Source organism: Prunus persica, chromosome G1 (genome assembly GCF_000346465.2).
Source record: "Prunus persica cultivar Lovell chromosome G1, Prunus_persica_NCBIv2, whole genome shotgun sequence".
NCBI lineage: Eukaryota > Viridiplantae > Streptophyta > Magnoliopsida > Rosales > Rosaceae > Prunus > Prunus persica.
The window spans coordinates 43,917,259-43,940,176 of NC_034009.1; the positions used below are offsets into that span (position 1 = coordinate 43,917,259).

Here is a 22,918-nt window from a genome sequence, read left to right on the forward strand (position 1 = left end):
GGGGGGGGGGGGGGTGGTTAAGAGAGAGAGTTAAGTGAGAGGAATGGAGGTAGAGAGAGAGATACAAGATTTATATTTTAAATTTTGTGTGAAAATACATTTTTGCCCATGCCAAGTAGAACTTGTCCATGTCACGTTATCATTTTTAACGAAAAAGTTGACTGAGATGAGAAAATGACAATTTCTGAAAGTGGAAGTATAATTAAAGCACCATCGTAACAATTTAGCAATATGAGAGACGAAAAGTAAAGTTTGATCTTAATCTAGGGACTATTGCTACAATTTAGCCTATTTCTTACTATAATAATATAGGATATCTAACTTTTCTAGACTAAACTAACCGACATGCAACTCTAGAATTGTGTAGATATTTTCTCTTCAACAATAGGCTGGGCATGGGTTGTTATCTTCCTTGGGATGGTGTTAATACTTTAACAAATTACTTGTATTAGAATATCATTTTATTTTAAATAAATAAAAACGTACCATTTAAATGTAGTATAATAATCACCGTTGGTTGGATATGTATGGCCATAAACACAAACCCAAGAGATCCAGGCGGAACACTCGAAGCAGCCCTACAGAACTGAAGCTGAAAAATCCATGACAAAAGAAGGGGAAACACAGATTAATCACAAAGAGCCAGTGTACGTACCAAAAGTGTCTGTGGGCTTTTGGGGTGAACACTGCGATGCCCAAGTTTCTTGCAGGTTGTATTTTGGCTGCAATGAGTTGCTTGCTGGTCAAGAAACTCTAAATTCACCCTTAGGATGGGCTCAATGTTGGTCTTTTTTCTTTTAGTGCGTTAGGCGTGCCACTATTAGTATTTTATTCTCCTTGTAGGGAGAAATGACGTGTGGTGAAGTGAATTGATGAATGTATTGCGCTCGTTGATCTCAACCTCTAATCAAAGCCATTATACTTCAAGTGAGGAATCTGACTTGAAAAAGTTCTTTTCTATGCCTCAATTAAGAGGACTTTAACATTTCACTGGCTATGGAATAAAACTTGGAAGAAATAATAACTTTAAACTAATATCAGATAGAAAGTACAATACAAGTTCAAATACAAAAGTGTCTGATGGAAGTCTTGATTTTGGAATGCTAATAAAAAAAAAATCAAAAAAAGAATTCTAATAAGGAGTTGTCAACTGAGAATTCAAAGAGTAGAAGATGATTGATTCAAGTCTTGATTTTGGTATGCTATGAGACGCTTTGATAAGGTGTTTGAGTCGAAAGTATTTGAAGGTTGTTCAAATAAGTTGTTTGTTCTTGAGAGAAATTGAATGTCCTTGGATCAAATTTTTTGCTTTTATTTATAGCCTCTTTGGTTCTTGTCTTTGCACTTTCGGTAAAGACACGCTTGCAGACTAGTGGTTTCAGATATTCGAACCCTCGTAACATTATAGTAGTGTGTGGTTGAGAAACCTCATCCTCACTAGTTTAGACTATCGCTTGCACTTTTTAAAAAATAAAATAAAATATAAATGATACACAGAGCATGGCTCAATTCAGATACGTCCAATTACACAAAATAATTATCTACCAAACTTATTTTATGCTCGTTTCATGCCAATGTAATGGGGCCTAATGGGTGTCATTATGCGTTAGCTTTAGAACATGATGTTAATGTTACAGGAAAGCTTAAGTGCATGAAATGCATGAATTACATTAAACACACGTCTTAACACTGTTGCGGAATTATCATTTCCTTGTTGTTTTGTTGATGTCACATGTTGGGTGTGCATGCCTTCTAATTGGTTCTTCTTTCCCAGTCATTGTCGTCAATGTGTTTGTCCTCAATTGGCACGAATCAACATCAATCGATTTTTCTAAGAGCAACTTTAAGGGAGTGGGAAAAGGAGCAGCCACATAAGCATTTTCCTATTCTCTCCGGATAGGCAATGCTGCAACCTAGGTTATTATACGGTACAATTTTGCCCATTTTATTTGCGTATACTTCCTTGAAGATGCTCTTATATATGTCACAAGTTTTTCAGCTCCAAATCCTCAAACTCAAACCCAATTGAAGAACAACTATACCCAGCTATGGAGTTTTTTAACTTCTCATGCTCATCTGATCTTTTGATACCTCTTGTGGCAGCTGCCTTTTCACTCTTTCTTTCCTCTCTCTTCATGAAATCAAGAGGGGAAAGAAAATCACCACCAAAAGCTGGGGGTGCATGGCCTATAATCGGCCACCTCCACTTACTAGGAGGTTCAAAACCACCCCATTTAGTTTTGGGTAAAATGGCTGAGAGGTATGGGCCAATCTTCACGGTAAATATAGGAGTGCAAAAAGCTCTGATTGTAAGCAGCTCAGAAATAGCAAAAGAGTGTTTTACTACCAACGACAAAGTGTTTGCTAGTCGTCCGAAATTCATGGCGGCTGAAATCATGGCCTACAACTATGCCTTGTTCCCCTTCAGCCCTTACAGCCACTACTCTCGCCAAGTTCGCAAGATAGTTCTGCTTGAGGTTCTCTCCAACAGCCGCCTCGAGATGCTCAAACACGTTCGAGAATCCGAAGTGAAGGCGTCCATGAAAGGAATATACGAGCGATGCGTGACCAACGGGAAGAGTAGTACCAGTTCGAACAAGGCGTTGGTGGAGATGAGGGAATGGTTTTTGGACATAAATGAAAACATTGTGATTAGGATGATTGTAGGGAAACGATTTAGGGAAGCTACAAGCTCAAATTCCAAAGGCAGTAACTATTATTTAAAGAAGGAGACGTACATGGATTTTCTGAGATTGTCTGGGACTTTTGTGCTGTCCGATGCGATTCCCTGGTTGAGGTGGTTGGACTTGGGTGGCCATGAGAGGGCCATGAAGAAGGTAGCCAAGGAGCTTGATCTTGTGTTTAATGGATGGCTAGAAGAGCACAAGCAGAGGAGGAAGATTTCAGGCCAAGTGAAGGGTGGTGATGATCAGCTTGATTTCATGGATGTGATGCTTTCCATTCTTGATGTTGATGGTGCTAATGAGATTACTTCAGATTATGATGCTGATACTGTCAACAAAGCAACTTCCATGGTGTGCGCTTCTTTTCTTTTCTTTTCTTTTATAATATTAAAAGATAATGTGAGTGTTTCGTCTATTCAATTTTTGCTCCACTATGAACCTTTTCACTTGATTATAACAAAAAACGACATAACTGATACATCATTTGGTGAACAAAAAATTATGCATGTTATGTGCGTTGCAATGTGTATTTTTCTTGCAGGCTCTTATAGTAGCCGGCGTAGAGGCGCCTGCGGTGCAGATGACATGGGCTCTGGCTTTACTTCTCAACAACCGCGAAGCTCTCAAGAAGGCCCAGGAAGAGCTAGACCAAATCATTGGTAAAGACAGACAAGTGAAGGAATCAGACATCAAGAACTTGGTCTATCTCCAAGCCATTATTAAAGAATCAATGCGTTTATACCCTGCTGGACCATTATCCCTGCCTCACGAGTCGACTGAAGATTGCATGGTCGGTGACTATCATGTCCCGGCAGGCACGCGCCTCCTTGTTAACCTTTCAAAGCTTCATCGAGACCCAAGGGTTTGGTCCGATCCGAATGAGTTTCGACCAGAGCGATTTCTCACAACCCACAAGAGCTTTGACGTTAAGGGTCATGATTTCGAGTTAATTCCATTTGGAAGTGGTAGAAGAATGTGTCCTGGAATGTCACTTGCCCTTAAGGTTATAGCATTAACACTTGCTTCTTTGCTTCACGGTTTTGAAATTGGAACTCCAACGGATGAAACGGTCGACATGGGTGAGACGGTGGGAGTGACCAACAATAAAGCTACCCCACTTGAAGTCCTTTTCACTCCACGCCTTCCTGCTCAACTATACGAGTAATAAACTCTATAAGGCAAATTGACATGTTTCTTGATAATTTGGTTATTGTTGTCTTTGAATTTTAAATAAATGCCTTCTACTTTGTCAGAATTCCTCAAGGCTTACGCCTCGCGTAGCACTACTAAAAACGCCTCGCTTATACGCCTTGTCTTTGAAAACATTGATATTATGTTCTTAGCAATTGGTCGAGTAATCGTGACCAACGACCTCATATGTAATACGTTGAATCACATTTTATATCTGTAAGCTAGAAAACTTACCGTGAATATAAAACTATAGCCTCGCTCAAGCGTTTCTTTGAGAAAGGGAGTTCTCCTTCACATCATGTTGATAAAATCTTGAGACATATACAGTTTCTCAGCCTCAAAATCGGCAGGATCATTTGCTTCGAGCTTGTGGCAGTGAAGGTGGAGAAACTTACAATGTTCGAAAGATGTTTGATCGACGGCCAAAAGAAGAAGTTGAGAAATCAAGCCTCGTGTGCCTTCTCCATGCCAGAACCCATCTAAAAATAAATCAAGCATTGGCTTATCTCCTTCTACGTACGCTTTAACAATCACAATTATCAGTCTTGTAAGTTCCCATGGTCATGAAGCCTTATATAAAGCTGATTCAAGCTCATCTTCTTTGCTGTTTGTGTTGATCTATTAATTATTTCAAAAAAATTAATTAGAACAAATTAAAACAGTTTAATAAAATCGGAAACAAAAGAGAACTGAAACCAAAGAGAACTTGGGATTGGTCGGCTAGTAGACAGCTCCTCCTCCTAACCAAGGGAACTGAAACCAAAACTTTCTTATTAAAATCGGAAACAAAAACTTTCTTATTAAAATCTAAACTAAATTGCACTTCCTTTTTATTCATTGTATATTTTATTATTTATCTTCCTAACTAAATTAGGGTTTTGAGATTATGCAAACATATCGCAAGTTTACAATTGCCTTTGGTCGCGCCTTATTGTGAGTTTATACACTCTGTTTATACCGGAGACAAAGGCCTATGACCACCGAACACGTGGACAAGATCGATATTGATCGCAGAAACCCTTCGGCATGCTGCCTACCGAAGCCGTCCATTTTGACCCTTTTACTACCGGACATGTGTCATGCTCACAATTCGTGTCCACAGTCCCACATCGGAAATATGAGCACAATGCACACCTCCCAAGGCCTCTATAAGAAGACCCCTATCCCCAAAAGGAAGGGATCAGAACGAACGGTGCGTTACCGATTGATCTGTCAGTTTAACATTACTAAAACCGTACTTACTAAAGCATCGGAGAGCCTTCGGCCGGTACCACACCGGTACCCCAAGGACTTACCGAACGCGTCCTTTTGCAGGTACTCACCCTTCCGAAGCAAGACGTCTTCCGAAGATAGCCACCTGCCGAAGGCATAATATCACTAAGTTGGCGAAATACGTGCCGAGCCATTTTTTCGCATCAACACGTCTTCCGAAGATAGCCACATGCCGAAGGCATAATATCACTAAGTTGGCGAAATACGTGCCTTGCCACTTTTTCGCATCAACAGTTTGGCGCCGTCTGTGGGAATCCAGAAAAATCATCAACCCACTATCTCCAAAACATATGGGGACCACCTCAGTACCCACGTTCTTATCGGAAGAAGGGGTACCGTTCGAAAGGCAAAGCGGAGCTAGCCCAGCGCTACCCCCATGCACTCCCCTCGGGAACGCCCCAACAACCCAAACAACCGCCGAAGCCGAGCTGGTAGCCCAAATCGCGTCCCTACGGAAGGACATGGTGAGGCTTCAGGAACACAACAACCTTCTTTCGTCCAAAGTGGACGAAACCCAGCAGCTGCTCCACCAACAGCACACGCAGAACATCCAAACAACTCACTCTTCCCAGAGCTTGCAGACCCCCATAGGAAGAAGAAACACGAGAAGGTAGCGAGGGCAACGCCCACACCTTCCAAACAGTTGGTAGTTCCGGCACCCAGGGATCAGCCGCACATCCCCAAGAAAGTCTACTCCGATTGTCGACATCGGATTAACGATCGGGAGGCAAGAGACGTAATCGTAAGAAAGTAGGTTTTTTAGCTATGGGCCTAGCAAAAGAAAAATTTGGATAGGATCCTATAGGATCTCCCCCTTCCAAAACCGGACGTGAAAGTTTCCTCTCATCCGGAGGTCTCCGATCAGGATTAGCGCTCGACTAAGGGACTCACGGATGAAAATCCTAGGAAGCAAGTCGCCTATTCGGAAGGTCAGAGGGCTGGACTCTGCAGAGGAGTCGGAATCCGAATATATCCCTTCCAGGACGCAAGATTCCACCTACCGTTCGGCAACGCCTACACAGTACTCGGGGGTTAATTCATTAAGCCTACAGAGACGATCAGAAGATTATGGTTCCGAGGAAATCCCTAGCCGAGACCCTGTTGTCCGACTCCTTTTTCAGAAAGTCCAGAAAATGAAAAACGACAAAGCTCGCTCCCAAGAACCGGAATGGGGGAAGCTTTGGCCCGGACCATTCACCAGGCGCATCCGGGACTCTCGGCAGGACAGGGAAGTGCAGCAACTGCGTATACCGTTCTATACGAGAACGGAAGACCCCTTAACACACCTCCACTCATTTCAGTCCGCCATTGGGTGCAAGGGCATGAGCGACGAAGGGCAGTGCCTGCTATTCCCGTCTTCCCTTACCGAAGCAGCCCTGAACTGGTTCTACCGGTTGGAGCCGGAGACAGTAGATTCTTTCGACGAGCTGAAGCAGATTTTCCTCAATCACTTCATGATCCAAACGGACCGTCTTTACTCTGCCGATGATCTGTACACGATCAGGCAAAGAGAAGACGAACCTTTGAGAGAATACGCAGCGCGCTTCAGTCACGAATACTCAAGATGTCCGGAAACAGACGATAGGGCAGCCTACGGCGCCTTCAAGAGTGGCCTTCGGTCCTCGCATTTCCGATACCTAGTACACAGCAGCAACTGGCGCACGTACGACGAACTGATGAAGCAGGCAGCGATCCACGCCAAGGCCGAATACTGCAACTCGAAACCCGGGGTTTCGGCATGGCGAGGGGATGCCGAACCAAGTGCTTATCCGGCAAAGGCGCCACCCTACGAGAGAGTCGACCCATATTTGGCAGGTCATAAGAGGAAAGACGACCGTGCCGATCGAAGAGAACATTCGAAGAAGGGAAAAGGGAGGTATGGACACAACGACAACCGGGCGCCCCTGCCGAATCATGACCACGGCAACGAAGTCTTTACCCTATTAAACACTACCTACGAGGCCGTCCTGATGAACGAACAAGAAATAATACCGATACCGGTAAATTCTGCCGATACCATCAGCACAACAGCCATAATACGGAAGACTGTATAAGCCTAAGAAAGATTGTCGAACGATTGATCAGAGAGGGGAAGCTAGATCAGTATATCGCCCGGCAGCCACCGGCACCGGTACCGAACCCAACTCGGCAGATAAACATGATAAGCACTATCAGCGGTGGCCTCACCATCGCGGGAATGAGCAACCGTTCAATGAAGCAATACGTGCGTGCCGCACAATTTCCTCAGGTATTCGGCATAGAGGTGAATCGGCACCATGAAATACCGAAAGTTCACTGGGAACCAATCACATTTTGCGAAGAGGAGGAAGAGGGAGTCCTCTATCCCCACGACGACCCGATGATCATCCGAGCAGAAATTGCCGACTACGATGTAGGACGGGTACTGATCGATACCGGAAGCTCCGTGAGCGTGATTTTTGCCGAAGCCTTCCGAGAAATGGGAATAAACGACAGCCAGGTCAACCGGCAATTGACCCCTCTGTTAAGTTTCTCTGGGGATCTGGTCCAACCAGTCGGTAGTGTAAAACTGCCAATTACCTTCGGCACCGCACCAAGAAAAACAACGGTATACGATCATTTCCTGATCGTTGATTGCCCGACAGCGTACAACGTTATAGTTGGACGAACGGCACTCACCAGGGTCAAGGCACATCTTTCCCCCCACATGCTATTGATGAAGTTCCCGACCCCCAACGGCACAGGGGCTGTCCGGGGAAATCAGTTAAGCGCGCGGACTTGCTACGCCACGGCCCTCAAGTCAACCTCTTTCAAACTCCCCGACGAGACCATGTCTGTACAAGGAGTACTGAACGGTACAGGACCAGTTGACGACCCAAGAGATGAGTCCCCGACTCCTCACACACAACCTGCCGAAGAACTGGAGACGATAACCTTGAACGAGGAGCAGCCCGATCGTCGGGTTAGAATCGGCACCAGACTCACCCCTGCCCTCCGAACGCAGTTCATAGACTTCTTGCGGCACCATTCGGAAGTGTTCGCGTGGTCCTACGAAGATATGCCCGGCATAGACCCTGAGATCATCAGCCATAAACTCAGCATTTCCCCCGCTTATAAGCCTGTAAGACAGAAGCGCCGTTCGTATGATGCCGAACGATACGAAGCCATGCGCACAGAGGTTGACAAACTTCAAACTATCGGCTTCATCAGGGAGGCTACATATCCAGTATGGTTGGCAAATTCGGTAATGGTCCGAAAAGCCACAGGCGGGTGGCGAATGTGCCAAGACTATACCAATCTGAACAAGGCTTGCCCGAAGGACAGCTTTCCGTTGCCAAGGATAGACCAGCTCGTGGACGCCACCGCCGGACACGAACTGCTCAGCTTCATGGACGCCTATTCGGGATACAATCAGATATTCATGCACCCTTCCGACAGCGAACACACCGCCTTCATAACGGACAGGGGGTTATACTGTTACAATGTCATGCCGTTCGGCCTAAAGAACGCGGGGGCAATGTATCAGAGGCTTGTCAACAGAATTTTCGCTAAGTACATCGGGAGCATCATGGAGGTTTACGTCGATGACATGTTGGTAAAGAGCGAAACTGCCGAAGGCCACCTGCACAATTTATCGATCATGTTCGGCATACTAAAAGACTGCCGGATGAGACTCAACCCGATGAAATGCGCCTTCGGTGTGTCCTCCGGAAAATTCCTCGGTTTCATGACCAGTCAGAGGGGGATCGAAGCGAATCCCGAAAAGATAAAGGCAATAATCGACATGGAGAGACCGAAGAAGACAAAAGACATTCAGAGCCTTACCGGACGCGTAGCCGCTTTGACCCGCTTCATATCGAAGGCTACCGACAAATGCGTACCGTTCTTCAAAGCCTTGAAAGGGGGCAAACAGAATATCATATGGATTGCCGAATGTGACAAAGCGTTTCAAGACTTAAAGGACTACATGGGCAAAGCACCCCTTTTATCAAAACCACTACCTGGGGAGATTCTCTCCCTATTCCTTTCGGTATCTAGCACTGCCGTCAGTTCGGTATTGATTCGAAAACCGGAAAAAGCAGAGCTACCGATTTTCTATGTCAGTAAGGCACTCCAAAGTGCTGAACTTCGGTATCCCCCATTAGAACAGCTTGCACTAGCCTTTGTGGTCTCGGCACGAAGACTTCGGCCATACTTTCAAGCGCACAGAATCAAAGTCCTGACTAACCAACCGCTCCGACAAGTGCTCCTAAAACCAGAGACTTCTGGCCGATTGATCATATGGGCGATCGAACTCGGAGAATTCGACATACAGTTCATTCCAAGGCCCGCCGAAAAGGGTCAGGCTATTGCCGATTTCATCTCCGAACTCACCTCATCAACAGCACAGCCGACACCCGAGCCGGTAACCGAGACCGGATTGCCAGAGGAACTAGACGCCGAACGCTTTGACGTCTCAACTCCGGTATGGATTCTGCACGTTGACGGCTCGGCAAACCAACAAGGGTGCGGAGCAGGCTTGGTACTGACAACACCGGACGGACTCAAGATCGAGTACGCCCTCCGATTCGACTTCCGAACCTCCAACGATGAAGCGAAATATGAAGCTCTCTTGGCCGGCCTTCGGTTAGCCAAGAGCATGAATGCCAAACAAATCAGAATTCACAGCGACTCCCAGTTCATTGTAAACCAGGTAACGGCAGACTTCGCGGCCAGAGACGCCTCCATGCACGCCTACCTTTCGTCTACCCATCAGCTGCTCCAAAGCTTCCGAGCATACGAGATCAGGCAGATCCCCAAAACCGAAAACAGCCATGCCGATGCATTGGCACGTCTGGCTTCTGCAATCAACGACAAAATCGAAAGAAATGTGCCAGTAGAAATTCTTGCCCAACCGAGCACGGTAGCCTCCGAAACATGTACCGTACGGTACGAAGATACATGGATGTCTCCTATCTACTCGTACCTGACCAACGGCACCCTTCCAGAAGACAAGGCCCAGGCCCGAAAGCTTAGGTACTGATCAGCAAGGTACACCGTCATCAACGACGTCCTTTACAAGCGTGGCTACACCACTCCATATCTCAAGTGCCTTACGGCAGAACAGGGGGACTAGTCCTTCGGGAGATCCATAATGGTGTGTGCGGCGACCATTCCGGGTCCCGGTCACTCGCCCACAAAGCCTTTCGGCAGGGATACTTTTGGCCGACCATGCACCAGGACGCTAATTCACTAGTGAAAAAGTGTGATAAATGTCAGCGCTTCGGTAACATACAGCATATCCCTGCCGAACCCCTGACACCGATCGTGAGTCCTTGGCCTTTCGCACAATGGGGACTATACCTGATCGGTCCGATGCCGCAAGGTAAAGGCCAGGTAAAATACGCAGTGGTTACCGTCGACTACTTCACCAAATGGGTAGAAGCCGAACCTTTAGCAACCATAACGGCAGCAAAGATGGAGGATTTCGTCTGGACTCACATTTGTTGCAGATTCGGTATCCCATATGCAATCATTACCGATAACGGCAGGCAGTTTGATTCGGAACTTTTCAGGCAATTTTGCACCCGCCTGAAAATCAACTTGTTTTTCGCATCACCGGCCCATCCCCAGTCAAACGGTCAAGTCGAAGCAATAAACAAAATCATCAAGAAACTACTGAAATGGCAGCTGGACAAGGCCAAAGGAGCTTGGCCGGAAAAGCTTCCCGAAGCACTCTGGGCCATTCGGACATCTTACCGAACGTCCACGGGAGAGACCTCTTTCTCTTTGGCTTTCGGTTCGGAAGCCGTTGTGCCTGTGGAAATTGGCGAACCTTCCTACCGAACGGAAACCTTCGCACTGAAGCCGAATGAAGAAGCACTTTCTCTAAGCCTCGATCTTCTTGAAGAGCACCAGGCACATGCCAACCTTCGGAATGAAGCCTACAAGCAACGTGTCTCTCGGTATTATGACTCCAGGGTCAGACACCGCTCATTCCGAATCGGAGACTGGGTCATGCGGAAGGTATCCCTAGCAACCAAGGATGCCACGGAAGGGACTCTCGGACCTTCCTGGGAAGGACCCTACGAGATCATCGGTATCCTTCGATCGGGAACCTACCGCCTAAGAGACTCCAACGGCAAGACCCTCGGTCATCCTTGGAACGTGGAACATCTCAAATACTATTTCAAGTAACCTAGATTACGGTAGGACAAAGTTGTAACCGATTGGAATGTATTTGCCCTTCGGCAGAGATTAATAGAAAGTCTTCGGCACTATTACTTCAGAACCTCTTTTTAAATCTCTACTAGCCCACGGCTGCCAATAATGTCAAGTTAACGTTCTATGGCATCTTTATTAGCCTACGGCAATAAATGGTTTTCGAGGTTTTTACCCTACAGATTCCATCGGCATCTTTATTAGCCTACGGCAATAAATGACTTTCGGCGACAATACGTTCGACAATTTAAACACATGTTCAGATTGTTGAAACAGATGATAAAAACAATAATAAACTTTTAAATTAAGGATGCCCTCGACACCAATACGTTCAGAGTACATAAAAGTTTAAATCTAAATTTACAAACTCAAATTTAAGAGGCCCTCAGGCTTCATCGCCGGCAGCAGCCTCGGCAGAACCAGAGCCTTTGGCGGCGTCCTCCCCCTCGTACTCCTCGATCATTTCCTCAGTTATCCCTTCCGGTAGAGGAGGAGGATCAGCGATGAAGTTCAGATTCAGCTTCTTCCCGGGGTTGTACCGTTTGAACCGGTACAACAGGTCCGCCATCTCCGAGCCCACTTTCTTATCCAGGAGAACAGTGAACTCTTCAGACGAGCGGTACCCCCGGATAGCTGACCGAACGGCAGCCTCGATCTCCGCAGCCTTGGCTCGCTCCGACTCCTCCAAGGCCACCTACACCGCCTTTTTGGCAGCCTCGGCATCCCTTGCTGCCGCTAGCGCTGCCTCCAGGAGACCCTTCATCTCCTCCACCTTCGCCTCTGAAGCGAGAACCTGCCATTCGGCGACTCTTTCTCCTTCAGCAGATGGGCATGGTCCTGGAACGCTTTGCCAGCCTCGGCAACCTTGGCCCTGCCGTCCTCGTACTCCTTCTTGGCGCGCTCGGCAGCAGTAATGGCCCGCTTGACGCAGAGCCACATGTCCATGGACGCCTGCACAAAACAAAGTCAGAAGCATGCCCCACATACAAAAAAAAGGGGACGAAGGAAGAAAGAAAATCTTACCAAGGCCTGAAGCCGGAAGGTGCATCCAGTCTCCTCCCGAAGAAGCTTCTTCGGTAGTTTGTCGATCTCCGGTAGCTCCATCTGGGAACCGAGGATCATATGGTTGACGAACTGGACCGTCTTCGCGGGGCAGGCGATGGTGACGGCTTCAGAAGGACCGTCCTCGTCCTCCACCGCAAGGACAGCCCTTGGGACCTCCGATTGGCGACGGCGTTTGGGGACTGGCTCGGCTTCAGGATCGACTATCTCTGGCCGCTTACCGGTAGTCTTGGAAGCGGCGGCCTCGGTATCCCGATGCCTCGGTGCAGAGACTTCATCGGCAGTACGCCCCAGAACAGGCTCGGCGCCCAGCTGTCGCAGGCGCTCCGCGAGGGTCTGATCCTCCGGATCCACCACCGCCTGCCGGTCGGAAGCTGCCTCGGGCTGCTTTTTCTTTTTCTTGCCCTCCAGGCCCATCATCAGGCACCTCCGGGAGGACTCATTAATCTTCTTCGCCTCGGCAGTCTTCCTTGCTTCCGTCACTGGTGAAAAGCGTTCGGTCAGTCGGCAAACAAGAGCAACACATGAAAACAAAACAAAAAAGGGGAGAAGGAAAGATATACTCACTCTCGGCAGGGTTGACGAGGTCGGCTCTGACGAGGTTGTCGGTGAAGAGGAAGCGCGGATAAACTCGCTTGGCAGCAGGTACTCTCAGCCTCACTCTGTCGAGCTGCCGGATCTCACTCTGCTTGGGACTCGGCTGCTTGAGTTTACCTGTCAGAAGAAGGAAAATTAGTAAAATAAAGCAAGGAAAAAGAAGAGAGAAGAGAAGCCAGCCTATCAATCGGTATTTCGGGAACCTACCGGCAATCTGAAATTTCGTGGGGACCGAGAAGTGGAGGGGTGTTCCCGATGGCGATTTCCAATCGCCGGAGAGTAGCACCCGCCGATTCCTCCACGACTTTTGAGACGTCGGCACCGAGCTGATGAAGTGCCTCCGCTCGAAATCCTTCAGGCAGTTCGCCTGAACCTAGCCGCCGTGATCGGCACTCTTGGACTTGGTAATGCTGTATAAGTATGAGAACTGCTCGTAGGAAGGCTCCCCTTTCTCGGCAATCCCGAACGCAGCAACTACCCCCATCAAGGCCACCCAGAAGTTGGGGTTGTACTAGTCAGGAGTGTACCTGATCTGGGCAAGGATCTTCTGCAGGACAGGTTGCAACGGCAACCGAACCCCTTGCAGAAGAACATCGGTGAAGAAGGTCACTTCACCGTTCGCTGGGTCGCTGAGGGACTCGACAAGGCTCGGTATCCTCATCTTCACCGAGTCTGGAATGAGGTACTCGGCCCTAATCCTCTCCAGCTCTCGTTCGGTGATCTTGTTGGGCTCCAAGTAGTCGACCCCGAACAAAGTCTTCTTCGGCACACCCACCGGTATCCTAGGCAGCTCTCGGTGGATGATCGTCACCCTCGGCCGAGAGGGACCGGCAATGCCCTCACCACGATCGGAGGTGGAGGCCTCCGGCTGAAGCTCAAAAGGACCGGCGCGGGTACCGTCCTTATAAATCACGGCCAAGGGAAGCGGTTGCCCCGTCATAAACCCCTTGCCGATGCCATGGGTGGGAACAGAGTTCACCTCCTCACCGAATAACTCAACATCGGTGTCTTCTCCACCCTCGGCATCGAGGCTCGCAGCCCCGCTGGATATGTCCCAGTCCGATGACTCCCCATTGAATGCGTTGGGCTCATGCCGAACGGCGACTCGCTATCGGACATCTGCTAAACAAAGAAAGGGAAGCTAAGGCCCGTGCCACAAACTACCCTACCGATGCCTACATCGCTACCTATGGCCACTAGACTACCGAAGGAAAATCCTATTTTACGTTCGGCTAGCCTACGCCATGAAAAGACGTACAGTTAAAAAGGAGAGTATTTTAGGGGGTACCGAACGGTATCTTACCTTGAGTAGTGTGGGATGAGTTGATCACCGATCACAGACTTCAGAAATCACCCTGTATGCCGAGAACCGCTGTAAAAATTGCCTTAATTGTCGTTCATTCTCTTCGGAAATCGCCCGCACAGAGCTCTCGCGTCAATTCACAATTGTAAAGTGAGCCTTACGTCCGGAGCAATCTCTATTTATAGGGAGAGAGCTGTAACGGTATGCCTCGGAAGATTAAACGGCTCTTTAATGCGCCGTCAGACGTGCTTTTGCTGGCCACGTGTCACCCGACGAATGGCGCCGCCGACTGCACGCCAGGCACGGAAGACGAAGCGTCTCTCTGCCCTCTCGCCTCTCAGCATCGACGACCCCTCGGGTCCCAGGTCAGTCTCTCCCGAACGATATCTTTCGAAAGGATCGACACAAGCATCCTTTCCTCCCCCCAAACGAGCCTACCGAACGGCAGGGTAACCTCCGAACTGCCCTAGAGAACTAAATTCCCTTCCGAAGGACCTTCGGAAGAGAACTTAGGGGACTACTGTTTATACCGGAGACAAAGGCTTATGACCACCCAACACGTGGACAGGATCGATATTGATCGCAGAAACCCTTCGGCATGCTGCCTATCGAAGCCGTCCATTTTGACCCTTTTACTACCGGACACGTGTCATACTCACAATTCGTGTCCACAGTCCCACATCGAAAATATGAGCACAATGCACACCTCCCAAGGCCTATATAAGAAGACCCCTATCCCCAAAAGGAAGGGATCAGAACGAACGGTACGCTACCGATTGATCTGTCAGTTTAACATTACTAAAACCGTACTTACTAAAGCATCGGAGAGCCTTCGGTCGGTACCACACCGGTACCCCAAGGACTTACCGAACGCATCCTTTTGCAGGTACTCACCCTTCCGAAGCAAGACGTCTTCCGAAGATAGCCACCTGCCGAAGGCATAATATCACTAAGTTGGCGAAATACGTGCCGAGCCACTTTTTTGCATCAACACGTCTTCTGAAGATAGCCACCTGCCGAAGGCATAATATCACTAAGTTGGCGAAATATGTGCCGAGCCACTTTTTCGCATCAACACACTCCTTGTTGGATACATGGATCTGCCGACGCTGCCGATAGTTCCTGACAATCTTGGGTGGGGTTTGAAGCATCTGTATATATGTGTCGTCGAAACCAAGTATGATGTCCTCTGTGATTTGAACCATCCATGCCATCCAATTGAAAGACTTATTAAATTCCTCCTCCTCCTCTGAATCGAGTACTACTGCTAGTCAGTCATCAAAAGTGGCTTGCTCTTACAATGATGAAGACGGTGTTGTCCTTCCCCGCCTTATGGGTTGCGGCGTCTTTGGCTCGCAAATTCTTTTCGCCTAGCGAGTGTCGGTCAGGCACAGAACTTTGTGGGTTTGAGATGCCTTCAACCTTAACTTCTACTGTTGAATCCAGTAGTTCACAGCTAAACAACATCATCATCAAGCCCAAAAGATTTATTAGCAATTGCCTAGGAGGCAAACCTCATCCTCTGCTGGTGGAGCTGCGCGGGAGACTCTATGCTCTTGCGGGTAATCCCACAGCCTGCCGCAGCAATGTGTGTTTCGAGGTATTCAACAACAAGAGATGCAAAACGTGGGCCCCTCTCCCGTACCCTCCATGTTTCCATAAGAACTCTCCATTTTTCCTGATGGCCTACGGTCATAACCAGTGTTTTCAAAGGCATGCCTTTGCGCGAGTCGGAGCGAGGCGGCAGGTAATCTCCTAAGGCGGTCGGCTGTTTCGCGAGTTGCACTTTTAGCGCGGGCAATGCATGAAGAGGCGTTGCAAGGCGTGGCTAGGCGGAGCGAGGCGGCGCTAGATCTGGACAATTCTGAACCGGAAGAGATTGTGCAGATGAGTCTGCAAAATGGCTGCGAGGAAAATGACTCTGCGAGGAAGAAGAGTCGCATATTTTGTTTTTAGGGTTAAATGAAACGATGTCGTTTCACTTGAGTGTTTTGAAAAATATAAAACGCAAGCTGTTGGCTGTGGCTTTCAATTTCAATATTGATAATATCTTTCTTGCCCTTTTGTTTTTTTGTTTTTTTCTTTTTTGGGGTAAAGATGAACTTTCATAAATAAAGACCAAAGATTCTTGCCCTTTTCTAACTCCCGGCGACTGTAGCCTTTATTCTTCTTACCCTTTTTTTTTTTCTAAATTAATATATTAATATATTAACATATGGACTTATATATATATATATATATATATATATATATAGTATAACCCTAATTTCTACTCTTACAAGATAATTATCAATTTCAAGAAATCTCTTCATCTTTATACTGCAAGTAAGCCACTCTATTTTTCTCTCTAATGCTTCGCAACTGTAATTTGAAATTTCGTATAATTAGTTGTATTGTATTATTCATAAATTTTTCTTATTAAAATAAATTAATGTTCAAAAGGCTTACGCCTCACTACTTCAAGGTTTACGCCTTGCATAGCGCGACTAAAACGCTTTGCATCAACACCTCACCTTTTAAAACATTGGTCATAACTTCTCTTATGCCATTGCCAGCACTAAGATCATGGTGTGCACCCAAGACACTCCAGCCGGTGTTCTGCTTCGACGTGGCAGACCCAAAGCGAGAATGGGAAATACTACATTCTATGTGCGCAGGCAGTCCTTTTCCTTTCGTAGGGAGGGCTTTAGTTGTGGACCTTGTCGAAATCGTCCTGGTGGCACCAAGGATAAGTTACTCTTTGCCTATGTAAAAATTGCTGAAGATGATTGGCGTATAGTAGCCTACTGCATGTACAATAACGAGTCTCGCATTCGGCGCATCCAAGGTTTGCCGCCCCTTGCAAGGGCGCCTAATCAACGTTGGTAGACGAAGAGCTCGTCTAGTTTTGCCCATTTAGGAGGTACAAAAGTCTGCTTTGTTTTGGCCTCTTACTTGCGAGACTATGAATATCCTTTTAATGGGTGTGGTGAGAAGATGCATCTTATGGTCCAAACATTTGAATATTCCGTCTCCAAAGCGTATGAACCTGCCACTGATAGTGATGATGTAAGATCCTTATCCGTTAAAGTCCTGTCTATTTGTATCTTTGAATATGATTGGCGTGATGAACCTCATAGAACACTCTGTGCTGAACTGCTTGGTTGCTTTGTGCTGTGAGTATGGATATTGTATTTTGTTGATCTTGAAATTTCAATTGGCGTAAGGTTTTTATTGCCTTTATGCTTTCTGTTCTTGTCTTAGACTTCTTTGCATGATTATAGGGATTAACTCCAAAGTAAGCGATATATGAGAACTTTTCTCGCACATTTTGATTTCTGCTTCTCATTAATAAGAGGTTGCGGTTCCTTATAATTTTGAGTCCACCCTTAATTTGTCGGATTATGTAACACCCCGACTCCAAATTTAATTACCCATTTAATTTACTTAAGTGAAATTACGAATTTACCCTTGGGGTAGGGGTAATTTGGTCATTTTCTTATCCGAAAAGATTTTTGGACAACGAGTGGATGGTTATGTAGGTCGTATTGAGACGAGTCCGTAGACACATAAAGAGCTCGATTCGGAGTTGAAACGAAGAAGTTACAAGCAAAACATCATCAATGGCACAATCGTAATTATTTCAAAGTTGGTTTGATAAAAACCTAATCTCTCTCTCTCTCTCTCTCTCTCTCTCTCTCTCTCTCTCTCTCTCTCTCTCTCTCTCATTTTCTTTCTCCCCGTCGCGAACAGCCCCCTTCCCTTCGTTTTTTTTTTCTGCACAGCTGGTGGCTTCTCTAAGCCGCCGCCGCCGCCACCGTCAACAATTGGCCTCGAGACCGGACCGGTTTGAACCTTTCTTTCCCCGTCCTTTCCCAACCAGGTTCAGCTTCCGCCGTTGGCTCTGCTCGCAGGAGTCTCCAAAAACCACCCGGTCACAATATTATATTATCTAAGAGCATTTTTGTTCACTACTTTTAACCTAATATGTAGTTTCACCATCATTCTCAAGACTTAACGCATGTCTATGGGTAATAGTAGAACCATAGGTTTTTTTTTTTTTTTTTTTTGGATTGTGTGATGATATTACAATGAGAGAGACAATACTCCCACTCAAAAGTGGATGAAATTAATCACTTATTACAATTGGACTTGTTACTTAATTCTTATCTTTAAAAATTAATATATGACCAAAAACAAATTCTTTAAAAGTAATATTAAAAAAAAATAACAAAGTTAAAAGAAGTTAGAATTTTCTGTATTTAGTTTCCGGATCATTTAGAAATTAAGCAATTAAAAGTCTAGTTCTAGGATCTAGGTCACTTTGATTTTTTATATGTTTTTTCTTTAGCAAATTTGAAAAAGGTGAAGTTATTTAAGGGATCGATACTTTGAAATACATTACTTATTTCTTATGTGAAAACTGAAAGGGGGTTCATTTTTTATTTTTGCACATTGTCGCATATACATCTTCTCTTTTTAAGGTCTTTTCCTATTGAAATGGGCCATAATATTAAACTCACACACATTACACAGATAGGACTCGAACCCAGAACCCTGCATGAGGGAGTAAATACTCCAAACCAATACACTAGTGGGTCCTTTGTGCATATGTATCTTTTGTCCCAATCAAATCGACAAACTGTGCTCAAATTGTACAGCGGAAGATCTTTAGAAATTAAAGCATAATATTGATTTTATACATTGTGGATTTTGCATGAGGCGTGCGTGAGGCTTTCTCAATAGCATCCATATATAAACATGTATACAAAGTTAAGAAAACTATTTCCTAGTCTTAAGAAAATCTATACTTTTGGATTTGGAGGAGGAAGCAACCATTTTGAACCTTGAATATAGCCAAGGCTAAGGAAAGGCTTGATTTGTTCCTCATTCAGCTGTGTGGCGTATTTTGCTCTCCTAGCCATACTTGAACCTGGGCTCGAACACATGTACTCTCCATAGAACACAGTGCTACAATATTATTACGGCATACACAAAAAAAAAAGAAAAAAAGAAATTAGTGATGAGCATTAATTAATTTTCAAAACCAATCAATTTTTTGAAACTGTTTAATTAGTGTATATTAATTTGCTTACCTGACACGTTTGGGGCGATTATTGTCGCTCTAGCCAACGAGGTCGATGACCTCAAACATGCTGGTGTAGGCATAGACCACCATGGGACTGGTCCTTCAAGCCCTACCCAAATATGTATTACTTCCAATCCTAGTTATTTTGTAGTGGACAAATGAGTACTGTAAGATCCCACATCAACCAACGGAGAAGGGGTGATGTGCCTAATATGTGCACACCCGCATCCATCTAGCACGAGGCCTTTTGGGAGCTCACTGGCTTTGGAGTCGTAGGAACTCCGAAGTTAAGCGAGTTGAGGGCTAGAGCAATCCCAGGATGGGTGACCCACTGGGAAGTTGCTCGTGAGTTCCCAGAAACAAAACCGTGAGGGCAAAGAGGGGGGGCTCAAAGCGGACAATATCGTGCTACGGCGGAGTCGATCCCGAGATGTGACAATTTGGTATCAGAGCCACTCTACCGTGTGGTGCGAGTGTGCCGACGAGGACGTCGGGCCCCTAAGGGGGGTGGATTGTAAGATCCCACATCGACCAACGGAGAGGGGGTGATGTGCCCATATGTGCACACCCGCATCCATCTAGCACGAGGCCTTTTGGGAGTTCACTGGCTTCGGAGTCGTAGGAACTCCGAAGTTAAGCGAGTTGGGGGCTAGAGCAATCCCAGGATGGGTGACCCACTGGGAAGTTGGTCGTGAGCTCCCAGAAACAAAACCGTGAGGGCAGAGAGGGGGGCCCAAAGCGGACAATATCGTGCTACGGCGGAGTTGATTCTGGGATGTGACAATTTGGTATCAGAGCCACTCTACCGTGTGGTGCGAGTGTGCCAACGAGGACGTCGGGCTCTTAAGGGGGGTGGATTGTAAGATCCCACATCAACCAACGGAGAAGGGGTGATGTGCCTAATATGTGCACACCCACATCTATCTAGCACGAGGCCTTTTGGGAGCTCACTGGCTTCGGAGTCGTAGGAACTCCGAAGTTAAGCGAGTTGAGGGCTAGAGCAATCCCAGGATGGGTGACCCACTGGGAAGTTGCTCGTGAGTTCCCAGAAACAAAACTGTGAGGGCAGAGAGGGGGGCTCAAAGCGGATAATATCGTGCTACGACATAGCCGGTCTCGGGATGTGATAATTTGGTATCAGAGCCACTCTGCCGTGTGGTGCGAGTGTGCCGACGAGGACGTCGGGCCCTTAAGGGGGGTGGATTGTAAGATCCCACATCAACCAACGGAGAAGGGGTGATGTGCCTAATATGTGCACACCCGCATCCATCTAGCACGAGGCCTTTTGGGAGCTCACTGGCTTCGGAGTCGTAGGAACTCCGAAGTTAAGCGAGTTGAGGGCTAGAGCAATCCCAGGATGGGTGACCCACTGGGAAGTTGCTCGTGAGTTCCTAGAAACAAAACCGTGAGGGTAGAGAGGGGGGCTCAAAGCGGACAATATCGTGCTACGGCGGAGCCGATCCCGGGGTGTGACAATTAACTGAAAGGACCCGCCAAGAATTTTTCAAAACCCGAGGCGACCCTTTGGAATTCTTGACATCACCACCAACGCCACGTATGGGGTCTGTCGACACGCCGAATAACCTACGTCACGTGCGACCTCAACACAATATCACATAATCTCCCCATACGCCGGTACAACCAACGCCACGTATGGGGCCTGTCTCAACGCCGGATAACCTACGCCACGTGAGACCTGAACATCATATCACAAATCTCCCCATACGCCGGTACAACCAACGCCACGTATGGGGCCTGTCCCAACGCCGGATAACCTACGCCACGCGGGACCTCACTTTCACTTGGTGGTACTTGTAGTGGAACCAAAATCCGAAGAGGTACCTAAGGTAGTGCGTATAGCACTCCAAACTGACATTCTAGACTCTTTTGTACCCTTGTACAAACATATTATAACTATAATTATAAATATTAATTCTAATATTATGTAACCCTCCACAATAGTCTGGTACCCGATAATCTCCCTTAGAAAGGAGAGATTACTCCGGGAGACTCACGGTCAACCAAGGGTCAAACTACTCTAACCCAGGTCAAACGGACTTGCGGAACCCACGACCTCCAATTTCCGATCCGAAAGTCCCTATGGATTCTATAAGGTACAGGACACTTGTCCTGCAAGTTTGGTTCAGATCGGACGGTCGGATCGCTCACGATCGCACGACCTGACGGTTAATATAACATATAAACTTTAAATTATTATTCGGAACATCCGGGGCTCCGATTCATAATCCATGAATTCCTACACGATCCTAGAATTACCTAGATTAACATATAATAAATTTGGGACCATCCAACGGTCCCAACCTATCGAACCCGGATAACGCACAATATGTGATCGTCCGTTCGATAGTCAAACGATGTCCGAATTGAGATCAGCAAAATCCTACGCACTCATGACAACCTAAGGATCTCATCGAGACACAGTGCCACTTTTTCTACAGTACCCACGCGCCGCCGCACGCGCCGGCAGCGCATGGGTGCCCAAAGCGATAACGCTTCACCAGAAAATCTTAAAACCACGGCTCCAAACTCCTACCCTAGGTATAACACCCTATTTGGAGCCACTTTTGTTCTTGGACCTACCCCAAAAAGTGGCCGAAAATGGCCGATCACGGCGGCTGAAGTTCGGCCGATTTTCAATTCGAAAATCGAGTTGGCTACGCTAAGAATCGATCTAATCCTACCCAACTATCAGCTAGAACAGCTCGAGAGGTTCAAGAGCCATGCCTGGGTCGACGGAAATGGTGGCCGGGGGAGGGAGATCGACGACGTTGAAGTTTCAATGACCTCTCGGCGGTTTTCTGCATTTTCCGACTAGCACAGGCCGCGTCGCCGGCGGGGAACGGTCAGGGAAGGAATGGGACGTCGTCCCGGTCGTTTTGGTACCGGCCCCGCCCACAGCCGTGGTCGGTGGCCGGAGATACGAGGAGAGAGAGAGAGAGCCGACGGGAGAGAGAGAGAGAGAGAAGTCGCGGGAGAGAGAGAGAGAGAGAGAGAGAGAGAGAGAAATCTAAGTTTTTATAAAAAATCTCATTTCAAAATATTTACGATTGTGCCACTGGGCTTCTTTTGACCATATCTCTCTCGTTACAACTCCGATTCGAGCCCACTACGTGTCTATGAACTCGTCTCAGTACGACCTATCCAAAAATACTAGTCACTGCCCCAAACTCTCTCCGGTTAAAAATATGACCAAAATGCCCTTAAATAATTAAATAATTAAATAAGGAGTAAATTTGGGGTCGGGGTGTTACAAGTACCCAGTATTCTCGGAAGTCGAGTCCCTTGCTTGTGTTGTTATAACTGTTATTCCATTATCCAATACATGTAACTTAGTGTTCTGCACCCATTAATTAATTAACCATCAAAACCATGACATAGTATATATAGACAACCAACAAGCTCAATTATAGCGATGAGTTAGTCGTACATAACGTTTCTCATACATGTATGTGAAATTCACTATTATATGACGAGACTCGCGTATAGCGTTCTGATTTGTTATATACACAGTTCCTTTTTATTGAAGGATTTCTCAAATAA

The 22,918-nt window shown here is 46.7% G+C and overlaps 2 protein-coding genes across 2 annotated transcripts; both read left to right on the forward strand.

Annotated features, from left to right (window-relative positions):
- LOC18789960 (cytochrome P450 CYP82D47) lies at positions 2,037-4,060 on the forward strand. Its single transcript, XM_007224109.2, has 2 exons — positions 2,037-3,035; positions 3,226-4,060. Exons 1-2 carry the CDS (start codon positions 2,049-2,051, stop codon positions 3,847-3,849), a joined length of 1,611 nt encoding a protein of 536 aa, XP_007224171.2. The 5' UTR covers positions 2,037-2,048; the 3' UTR covers positions 3,850-4,060.
- LOC109947624 lies at positions 6,041-7,201 on the forward strand. Its single transcript, XM_020558211.1, has one exon. The coding sequence runs from the start codon at positions 6,041-6,043 to the stop codon at positions 7,199-7,201; it is 1,161 nt and encodes a 386-aa protein (XP_020413800.1).

Excerpts from the sequence above, each read along its gene's own strand:
- LOC18789960 (XM_007224109.2), top strand. The coding sequence starts at position 2,049 with ATGGAGTTTTTTAACTTCTCATGCTCATCTGATCTTTTGATACCTCTT. Across the intron at positions 3,036-3,225 it reads TCAACAAAGCAACTTCCATG|GCTCTTATAGTAGCCGGCGT; the intron begins GTGTGCGCTTCT and ends TTTTTCTTGCAG.
- LOC109947624 (XM_020558211.1), top strand. The coding sequence starts at position 6,041 with ATGAAAATCCTAGGAAGCAAGTCGCCTATTCGGAAGGTCAGAGGGCTG.